The sequence below is a fragment of the Pogona vitticeps genome, chromosome 7 (assembly GCF_051106095.1).
Source record: "Pogona vitticeps strain Pit_001003342236 chromosome 7, PviZW2.1, whole genome shotgun sequence".
Classification (NCBI taxonomy): Eukaryota; Metazoa; Chordata; class Lepidosauria; order Squamata; family Agamidae; genus Pogona; species Pogona vitticeps.
Window position 1 is genome coordinate 25,468,688 of NC_135789.1, and position 10,588 is coordinate 25,479,275.

Consider the following 10,588-nt stretch of genomic DNA (forward strand, 5'->3'; position numbering starts at 1 on the left):
GGCCACCAGCTCTCTCTTCTCTTCTATTCTCTCTCTCTCTCACCCGCCCCCATTTTTTCTGTCAGGACTTTTCCTTTGTTGCTTTGTTGTCTTTTTTTCCCCCAGCCTCTACACAGAGACTTTTTGGGACTACATTTTTTAAGGAAGGTTGTTGTTTGGGGGAGGGGGGATTCTACTAAGGGCTGTACTTGTAATAAACAAGAACTTTAAAAAAAAAAGGTCGGCTGGTTTCTTTCCTTCCCCTCCGCCTGGTCTTTCTGGGGTTCCTGACAGAAAGGGGGTGGGGGGGAGCACGGCGTCTTTCTGCTGGACCTCCCTGCCTGGGTGCCATTCATTCCCACACACAAAGTTGACCAGTGGGTCCTTGCAGAGAAGGGCAGCCCAGCCTTGGTGCCCTCTAGAGCGTCCCGTCTCGTGCTAGGCTCTGCCTTCGGGTGTTTGCCATGGATGCCCAGGCGGGGGGGGGGGGGGGGCTGGGCTTCAGCAACAAAACACCCCGGGGAGCCAAAAGATGTGGGCCAGGTTGGGACCATGGCCATACGTGGGCCCCTCCGGTGACTGATCTCTGGTAGAGAGGGCAAAGATGGCACGTGGCCGTCCACCTGGGTCTTCTTGGCACTGGACTCCTTTTTAAAAAAGAACTGGACTACAGCATATATATATGCAAGCAGGCTCTGGCCTCAGCAATATTTTCAGAGTGTGGCCTAAAGCATTGGGAGGACCAGCGGAGTGGCTTAGAAGGGGTTGAGGGGACGTCTGTTTCGCCTGTGCTGCTCCTGCCCCCACCCCACCCGTGACTAAGGCCGCCCCATGGATAGCTCTTGCCGCAGCTGGTGCGGACTGGGCCCCGTTGCAGTTTGTGGTGGCCCTTTGGTTCCTTGTGCCCAGCCTCCCCACCCCCCGGACAGTAGCTGGAACGAAACCCAGTGTAGGTGCCAGAAGGTAAACAGTGAAGTCTGAGGGGCAAAGAAAGTGCTGCCAGCTGTGTGTTAATCCTAACCTTGGGCTGGTGAAGCAGCACACCGTGGAGTTTTCATTGCTGATTTTTTTGACGCGGGGCGGCTTTGTCAGACAGCCAGGTTCTTCCTGAAGGGGTTGAGCCTGGGGACAGAATGGAGGCTGCTCGAGGCAGGAACCCAAATGGACTCCTCCCGATTCTGGTGCACCCGTGGCATGGCAACCGGCTACTGGCTTTCAAAAGGGAGAAGTCTTGGAAAGGTGGGTTTACGGCAGAACACAACAGCAACAAAGCCCCCCCCCCTCTCTCTCTCTGGTGGATGGTGCTGATTAGGACCCCAAAAGGTCCCAAGAGGTTTTTTTTTGGGGGGGGGGCTCTGCAGCATCTCCTGCCGCTGCCTGCCTGCAGGATATGTATTCACAGTTCTCTGGAAACCAGAGAAGAAAGGGGCCAGGCGGTCTGCATTTGCTTTCCTGAGATCATAAAAGGTCTTTGGAGCTCAACCCTGACAGGCTGTCTCCTGTCCCCCCTCCCTTTCTGGAGTTGCTGGAATCATCTCAATTGTGCTGTGTGTGCCTGTGCACCCCCCCTCCCATCCTCCTCCCCTTTTGTTGTGGGCGCTTTGCATAGGCGCATCTTTCTGGAGCACCAGGCATTGGGGGGGGGGAGAAGTGTGTGTGTGTGAAGAGAGAGAGAGTGCAAGGACAGGCCTCTTGCGCTTCTCCCCCCCCCCCCACGAGTGTGGCCCCTTCCCAGCTTGTTTCACCTTCTGACCCCCAGCCACCACTTGAGATGAATGCCCAGCGGCTTCTCTCTCTCTCCGGCCCCTTCCCTTCTGTAAAGGAGGCAGCCGGCTCCTTCCTGAGGGTCCCCCCCACACACATTTTCATATCAAAGCATCTTGCACAAAGGCCTTGCCCACCCAGCCATCAAGAGCGCCAGGAAGCAGCAGCAGGGCAGCTAGCTCATCATTTCAGACCTGGGGCTTCCGGATCTTCCGCCTCCACATCCCTTGTTCGAAACAAGGTTGTCTGTGTCTATGATTTAAGTTGCCGAGCAATCATTTTAACCATTTCCCGTGGCCAGGCATTTGTGATCTTACAGCCGCTGATGGCTTCCAACAAGGTAGACGCATCGGTCAAAACACAGTCCGTCCACCCTGAGGGCCGCTGGTTCTTGCAAAGGAGAGCTGCTGTGTGTGAAGCTTGCTGCATATTTAACTCAAAGCACGACACCGCCATGCTGCTAAAGGCATGCCATTAAAAGAAGCCCCCTCTCCTTGTTGAGAAGCCTGGCCCTGAAAGCTTTTAAAGAGGGGCCTGTAACCAGGTAAAGGCCAGGTGAGTTGCCCTCAACTCTTACCTGGAGAAACAAGAGAAAAAAAAATAATAATAAAAGGAAAGCTGCTGTTAAAGGAAATTTGACCGATTGATGTTGGGTAAACTCAGTCAGGGGCTGCCGGTCCCCCATGAGGGCACACAGATGGGGGGGGGGATGTTTGCCTTGGGCCAAAACTGGAGATGCACCTGACCATCATACCAATATGTCCCCATAGAATAGGGGTGGATGTATGGGGTCCAGGCAGAAGGGAGGAGAGACCTCCCTTCTTTCCTCCCTTCCCGCTCCATGGCATCCTGTCTACTTACTTTTTTAGCCTCACACCACCACCTTCAAAGGCTGCCCCCCCTCCCGCCTAGCAATGCCACATGCCATCTTGCAGGTGGCACGGCTAGGGTACCCTTTCCCGGTACTGCCCGAAGCGCCACCTGTTGTTTGGGGCTGCTGGAAGAGGCTCCGGTGGACACATCCTTCTCTAACTCTCAGGTCTACGGCAGGGGAAAACCCCCAGGCTGCACCTCGCCCTTCCAGGGCAAGCAGGCCAGCCACCTGCTGGGTCTGAGCCCACAGCGAAAGGGAGAGGGTGCTCCAGCTGGCAAGCAATGCAGCCTCTCTGGCTGCTAGCCAAGGGCAGGGCAGGGCTGGGCTGGACCCTCCTCAGAGGTAACCGGCCTTGACAAACCCCATGGGCGAGCTTTGGAGAGCTGGGGGGAGGGCGAATGTCCTCTCCTGCCTGGGTTCCTGCCTTCTTCCAGAACAAAAACAGGGAAAGGAGCAGCTGGAAAAGACGGCTCTGCAGATCCAAAAAGCTTCCTTTGGTCCCATTGATGGACCACCAGATGCCCCCATGAGAAACCCCCTCCCTCCCTCCCCAAGGAGCCCTGGATGCAGTTCTGCCGCAATGGGTCATTCAGCAGAAAACGGCCTGGAGGCTTCCTGTAACCATCAAGAGCACCAAGAGCAAAGGTTAAATTCCCCCTTTTCCCCAAGGATTTCCTCCAAGCTTTTCCTAAACCAAACAACCCATTCCATCTCTTGAGGCAGGCAGTTCCACTGACTTCCACGGGATGCATTAAGAGATTCTGCTTGCCCACCCCCCAGCACTTCTCCTGACTTCTTGTGTTATAGCAGGAAAGAAAGAAAACACCTCTCCATTTTCTCTCTGCATTTTTATGAGTTACATAGAACCCACCCCCCCCCGGTGCTCCTGGCTTTGTACACGTTCAGAGGGCCACCTGTTTCTAGTGCTTGGAGGTGGGGAAAAAAACGTAAAAGGCTGGTCTTATATGGCCCCTGGCATGGCCTCTGGCAAAGCTGCCCTTTTTCTTCCCGCTTTCGAAGGTGGCAATGATTTCCAGGGTTGAATTCGAGCAGGGCACAAGCTGGCTTTCAATACCTTGGCAGACCGAATGCGGTTCAGCCTCATCCCAGCCCTCTTTGCGCTGATCCCATCGCCGTGGTTGATCCGGCCAGAAAATGGCATACCCCGAGCGCGTTGCTGAAAAACGGAAATGTGGCCCAAGTGAAGTGACCTTGGGGCACCCAACTGAACCCCACCCACACACCCAATGGTGTCTTATTCTGGACACTTAGGGGGTGGGGTGGGGGGGTCTGCTGTGAATTGGCGAGCCAAAGGTTGGTCACTTTTGCTGCCTCCTAGGCTGATTTTCCAGACCCTCACGCCTCCCACTGAATCTCCCAGAAAAAATGGGTCTGCAACTTGCGCAGAGATGCCTCCCTCCCACCGGACCCCTGGCTCCATCCGTTTCGATTTTTGAGCATCCCTTTTTGAGATGAGGGTCGTTCCCCGCCCGCCTCCCCGGCCTGCAGACCGTGGCTTCCTGCGTTTCCCTGTGCTTGCAACGCCCCTGAGGGCAGCACTTTTCCAAGACAGCGATCCCCCAGGCCAGGGATCCCTGCCCCATTTGCTTCGGGGCCTCTGGTGTGTGAGAGGAGGAAACTTCACCAACCCAGATCACCTGGAAGGGAGCACGGGCAAGGATGGAAAAGATTATTCATTGCGACGGGAAGGGAAGGCTGGCTCCGGGCTGGCGGGGTGGCTGGCTGGCTCGGGGTGTGTGTGTGTGTGTGTGTGTGTATGAAGCAAAACAAATGCCAAAAGCAGCCGTACGGCTGTGGAGTTGAACAGCTGCCCAAGCAAAGGAGAGCGGGGTGGTCAGCTCAAAAGCCCCGGAGCCACACACATCCACGCTTCTGTCCACAGAAAGCCCGCAGGCTCCCTTGGCAGCCAGCTCCACCCTGGGTGAGGCATCGGGGCCTCCGGTGTGAAGGGGGCATCTTTACAGCCCTGCTGGGGTGGCAGGGAGCACTCAATAGGGCCATGGGGACCCTAACCTGTTGTAGAAAGAGAGAAGCCCCCTCTCTCCATGACCCCTTAATGGGAGCCTTCTGGTCTCTGGGCAAGACCCTAGAATGCTGGAGGGCTTCCTGTCCCCGGTGGGTCTTCTTCGGTGGGCAAGGGGCTGCTGAGCTGTGATTAGCCCCTTTTAGGGGGAAATAGTGGCGGTGGAGATGTATGTGGCTCCCCCCACCCTTTCCAGCATCTCTTCCCTTAAAGAACTACCTGGAAGAGGTAGACGTTTACTCCAAACCTTAAGCACCTCCTCGGAACCTTGAAACTGGATCCAACCCGGGGGCCCCATCCAGTCCAGTCTCAGGCACCGCCGGTCCAGCCCAGTGGGTTGGAGTCCCTGGGCCAGGAGTTTTGAATCCTCACCGTTTGCCTCCTTATTGGCTTTCAGAGACCCTATATTTGAACTCTGGGGACATCTCCGGGGAGGGCAGGGAAAGCCCCGACCAGAAAGTCCGCTGCCCGTCTGTGCCAACGCAACTGAGCCCGGGGGCACAAGGAGCCGACGGCTTCAGAGGCAGTTCTTTTGTCCTTCCTGTTGGAAACAGCCCTTGTTTCCAAATGCCAGGTTTAGGGAAAGCGCCCGTGCATTTCATGCAGATGCCATCAGCGTCTCCAAGGATGATGGGTAAGGAAATCCACCCCACCCTCCAGCTGGCGGGCCACCACTGCTAACGCCAAGGGTACGGAGGCTCGGTGCACAGGCGGGCATGGCTCTAGGAAAGCCACCTTCCTCAGCCCACGTCAAGCATTCAGAGCTAGGAGGAGGGGCACTCAAAGGGGTGGGTGGGCAGGCATCCACACGAGTTCCCCCCCCCCCCGAGAACCAAAGATTGGGCTAGCTTTCCTCTATCAGCCCCCCCTGGCTGGCTCCAAGCGGTGGAGGGAGCTGAAGGTCAGCCTGCTGGCAGCAAGCAAGGGGGCGGGAGTGAGCGGTGAGGACAAGCACCGGTCTGGCTTGACCGGCCGGGCTTTGTCACCTTCCTGCTGGGTGAAATCTATTTGGAGAGCCACTCAGCTGCCCTGCCCTTTGGCCACCCCAAACAAAATGGGCCTGCAGGACAGACAGGCAGGCAGGCAGCCTTCCCCAAGGGTGGTGGGGGAGAGCGATCCATCAGCAGAAGGGAGAATTTGGCTTCACATAGACCCTTTTCTCCTCTCCGCAGGCCTCTGAGTCGGCACAGCTGTGCCCAAATCTCTGTTCCCCACCCTCCCTCCTTCCCTCCTTGGGGGAACACCTGTTTCTAAAGGAGCCTCCCCCTCACGCACCCGGATTCCTGCAAACACCACCGACTCTGTCGAAATTAACAGAACCATGGTTTTTATTGGGTCTTCCCTCCTCCCCCTGCCCCCCCAGACTTCCATTTCTTTTGAATAATGCTTTGACTTTAAAAAAAAAAGGCAACATAAAAGAACCCGAAAATAAATTACAGAATTAAATAAAACGTGGGCCAATTCCTCTAGTAGTAATACTACGTCCTCTCTCTGCTCCCAAAGAAAACCTGTTTTAAAATAGTTACTGGAGTCTTGGGTCATCAGGGGCGGTCAAGCGACAATGCTTGGAACATGAGCAGCCTGTTATGTTGGGGAGGTGGGGGATCGGAGGAGAAAAGGCCAGTCTCTCAGCTGTTCCTTGGTGCTCTCATGGGATGTGGTGAAGGAGCTGGGCCCCCTCCTCCTCTCCAGCAAGCCACTTGTGCAAATCCCCCCCCCCCCAGTCTCCTGGTTGTTCAGGAAGCCAGCTATGGAAATGGCCACTCAGACGTGGGTGGGGTTGTCCAGGTAAGGATCTGTCTTGGTCATGTGGAGCATGACGGCAGGGGCTTTGTAGTGGCAGTGGGGCCCCGGACAGTTCACCCCACTGCAGGGTTTCCCCCGCGTCCTCATGAGTCCCAGCTTCCGGTTGCAGAGAGCCTGCCACGACTGGAGAGTCTTGGAACTCCAGACCCACACTCCGCTGGTGATGCCCACCGCCAGGGACATGAAGATCTTCAGCATGAAGACGGCCACGGTGGGCACCGAGGCCTCCAGGGTGCAGTCCAGGCCCCGCCGGCCGGGCAGAGGTGAGCAGCCGCGCTCCAGGGCCTGGAGCCGCCAGTAGTCCAGGTTGAGGCGCTCGTAGAAGTAGCAGACGATGACGCAGGTGGCCGGGACGGTGTAGAGGATGGAGAAGACCCCGATCTTGACCATCAGCTTCTCCAGCTTCTCGGTGTTGGTGCCACCCGTCTTCATGACCTTGCGGATGTGGAAAAGGGCCACAAAGCCGGTCAGGATGAAGGAGGTGCCCAGGACCAGGTAGCAGGCGAGCGGGACCAGCACGAAGCCGGTCAGGGCCGCGGCGTCCAGCCCGCCCACGTAGCAGAGGCCGGTCAGCTCATCTCCGGCCACTTTGCGCAAGGTGAGGATGAGGATGGTCTTGAGGGCCGGCAAGCCCCAAGCGGCCAGGTGGAAGTAGCTGCTGTGGGCCTCGATGGCCTCGTGGCCCCACTTCTTCCCCGCCGCCAGGAACCAGGTGAGGGTGAGCACCACCCACCAGAGCGAGCTGGCCATGCCGAAGTAGTAGAGCAGCAGGAAGACCAGGGTGCAGCCGGCGCTCTCCAGCCCCGCGGGGATGAGGTAGGGCTCCCCCGGGGGCTCCGGGCTGCGGTCGCAGGCGATGCTCTCGGCGCCGGCCCCCGCCCGGATGAGGAAGGCCACCGAGTAGACGTTGTAGCACATGGAGAGGAAGATGATGGGCCGCTCCGGGTAGCGGAAGCGCTGCGGCTCCAGCAGGAAGGTCAGCCCGGTGAAGGCGGTGGAGACGAAGCAGAGGGTGGCCCAGGCGGCCATCCAGACGAAGGCGAAGTCCTTGTCCCGCCGGACCCACAGCACGTCCACCCCCGGGGAGCAGCGCGCCGCGCAGACCAGACTCTTGGCCACGTAGAGGAACTTGTCGGCGTTGGGGCAAGGCGGCGGCGGGGGCGGCAGCGGGGGCGCGGGCGGGCGGCCGTCGGGGGAGGCGCGGTCGTCGGGGGGCGGGCGGCCCAGGCGCGGCGGGGGCGGCCCCACGGGGAGCATGCCCTGGCCCCGCTGGCGAGGGGGCTCGGCCGTGGCGCCGGCGCCGCCGGGCGCGGTGGCGTTCTCGGGCGCCTCCATGCACAGGGCGTGCGGGTCGTTGCGGGTGGGCAGGCGGGCGCAGTCGAGCGCCTCGGGCCAGCCGAAGTGGAAGTGTTCCATGATGGGCGCGCAGCGCTGGCGGGCCTGCTCGCACATCGGCCGGCAGGCCGGGATGCTGCTGGAGACCTGGTCGGCGCACATGGGCGCGTAGAGCGAGCAGAGGAAGAAGCGCAGCTGGCCGTGGCACCCGTAGGCCACCAGCGGGGCGAACTCGTGCAGCTTCAGCGCCGCCTCGGCCTGGTGCGCGTGGCCCAGCAGGTTGGGCATGCGGGTCAGGTTGTAGCCGATGCCCTGGCACATGGGGATCGCGATCGCCTGGCACCGCCCGCCGCCGCCGCCCTCCCCGCGCCCCAGCGCCGCCGCCTCGTAAGTCCCAGCGCCGCCGCCACCGCCGCCGCTCAGCAGCTCCAGCGCCGTCGAGCCGGCCGCCGCCAGCTGAGCCGCCGCCGCCGCCAGGAGCAGCAGCACCAGCGCCGCCGCCGCCGCCGCCTCCCCCGGCAGCCGCCCCGGCAACCCCCCGGCGGGGAGGCCAGCCGCGGCCATGCAGCCTCCGCGCCCCGGAGCGCCGCCACGGCTAGCTGCGCCGCCGCCGCCGCATGGCCCCCGCCGCCGCGCCGCGCTCCCTGGCTCCGCGCTCCCGGCTCCCGGCTCCGCGCTCCGCTCCGCTCCTCCGCGGCCGCTGCGGCTCTGGCGGGCGGCGGCCCGGCCCTCCTACACCCCCCGGGAGGCGGACCCGGCGCCGGAGGGACACACCCTGCGCGGGGCGGAGCGGAGCGGGGCCGGCCGCCCAGGCGGAGGCGCGCAGGGGAGGGTCTCCTGGCCCAGGCGCGCTCTGCAGGCGCTCAGAGGCGCTCTCGAAGGCGGCGGCCCAAAACCCTCCGGGGGATCAATGGCAGGACGGGCGCGGCGCCGGGGGAGCCCTCGGCGGGAAAGCGAGCGCACGGCCCCCTCTTTCTTCGGGCAAGGCGGGGGAAGGGAGGCAGCGCCACCCGGATCCCCGAAGCGGCATAGGGGGGTGGGGGCTTGTAATGAGGCGGGGTAGGGCTGGGCTGGGCCCAGAGCGATCTCTCCATCTCCCGCCAGATCGCCTTCGGGAATGGAAGGGTTGGCATGGGGACCCGGAGGTCATCTAGTCTGTCCCGCTGGCGCTGGGAGGAGGCAACGTCCGCTTTGCTGTCCGGTCGGCTCGGTCCTGGAGGATGGCCCGCCAAGGGGAAGAAGAGGACTGGCTTGGGGAAGGGAACGGCGGGATGCCTTCCACACGTGAGCCTCAACACGTGTCCGCTCTAGGAACCCGGGGCTTCTTTGGGACGGAGTTAGGCTCCAAGAAAGGTGTCGTCCAAAGGTCTCTCGCTCGCCCCCCCCTTTCTTTAAAGTCGCTCTCCCCAGGCTGAATTTCCTGTCCTCTGCTAAGCAGCTGACAGCTCCCCCCCCCCGGCGTGTGGTTGTGGGCGGGGCGTGGAGGAGGATGCTGAATGCACGCGGAGAGCTTCCCGGGAGGCTTTGAAGATGAAAGGCGACCGCCGCCGCGGCTGCTCTAAAGGGCCGGAGATGCTCAAGGATGCTGAGCACGTCGGGCGAAGAGGAGGAGGAGGGAGAGGGGCGAAAGAGGGCCCCGCCAGGAATATTTAATCGCCGAAAGCCCCTCCCCTCCTCTGGAGGAGCGAAGCGGCCGTCCTAGGGATGATGGGCTTTGCAGTGTGCAGCCAGCGGGGCTGCGCCTGGAGGCAGCCTCCCAGATGAGGGTCCCAGGATGACACCCCCCCAAAAAAAAACCAGAAGCCCTGATCCTGCCTAGTCAAGTTTTAGTGGCATTTGGAAAAGGCTTCACACACACCCAGATTCCCACTTTTCCCCGGTTTCTTGGGTGAAAATAGAGAGAGGGGCCAGAAGGACAGAAAGGTGAAATCTTGTTCCAGTTTAGAGGTGGACAGATTTATTCCCCTTTTGTAGCTCTGGTCGCTTGCTGTGGCCCCCACCCTTCACTCAGACCAAGAAAAGAGTCTTTTTGGGGGGGGGGTTGAGTCGGTGTGGCTCTGGAAACCTGGGATCAAAATCCTGAAAAAAATCCACAGGGGGAAAAAAGGGATGGGGCAGTAAAAATGATTGTTCTTTGACTCTGCCACATACCTCAAACAGCCTCTTAGGTTCCCAGTGAAGCTGGAAGGGCACAAAACAGCAACATTTTATTGTTGTTGTTGTTTAGTCATTAAGTCGTGTCCGACTCTTCGTGACCCCATGGACCAGAGCACATCAGGCCCTCCTGTCTTCCACTGCCTCCTCTGGAGTTGGGTCAAAAGAACAGCAAATAGCTGGGGTAAATATTTGCTCATCATATTTCATGTCATCAAGGTGGTATTTGTGCAATAAATCGGCAGATGAAAAAGGTCCAGTGGATCATCATCACACAAGGACTGCCTTGAGCAAATCCTCACTTCAAAAGTCTTTGAAAGGTCAATGTTTTTCGTGGGCCTTGAGTTTTATTTTTATTCGTGGCCTATGACGGCTGTTTCTTTCCTCCTTCTTATCTTAATTTCTCTGAGTTGAGACCACTTTAAAAAAACAAATGCAGACAGCTCTTGACTGGGAGAGAGGGGTCACTGTTAAGTGGGGCCTCCATGTTCAGGAGAAGGCTATCTGTGTTCCACACCACAGAAGGGCAATCGGTGTGAACGTTCCCCAAAGGTGGGCCCTTTGAGAAGGTGGGAGTCGCGTTCAGTCAAATCCAGCTTGGCTCGGCTCCTGTGGGTAAGTACCGTTGTTCC

General features: G+C 59.7%; 1 protein-coding gene across 1 annotated transcript; it reads right to left on the minus strand.

Moving 5' to 3' along the window:
• Positions 1-5,971: 5,971 nt before the first annotated feature.
• FZD9 (frizzled class receptor 9) lies at positions 5,972-8,538 on the minus strand. Its single transcript, XM_020801658.3, has one exon. The coding sequence runs from the start codon at positions 8,364-8,366 to the stop codon at positions 6,426-6,428; it is 1,941 nt and encodes a 646-aa protein (XP_020657317.3). The 5' UTR covers positions 8,367-8,538; the 3' UTR covers positions 5,972-6,425.
• Between the last annotated feature and the right edge of the window lie 2,050 nt (positions 8,539-10,588).

Bases quoted from the DNA above. Each gene is read 5' to 3' on its own strand.
- FZD9 (XM_020801658.3), bottom strand. From the start codon at position 8,366: ATGGCCGCGGCTGGCCTCCCCGCCGGGGGGTTGCCGGGGCGGCTGCCG.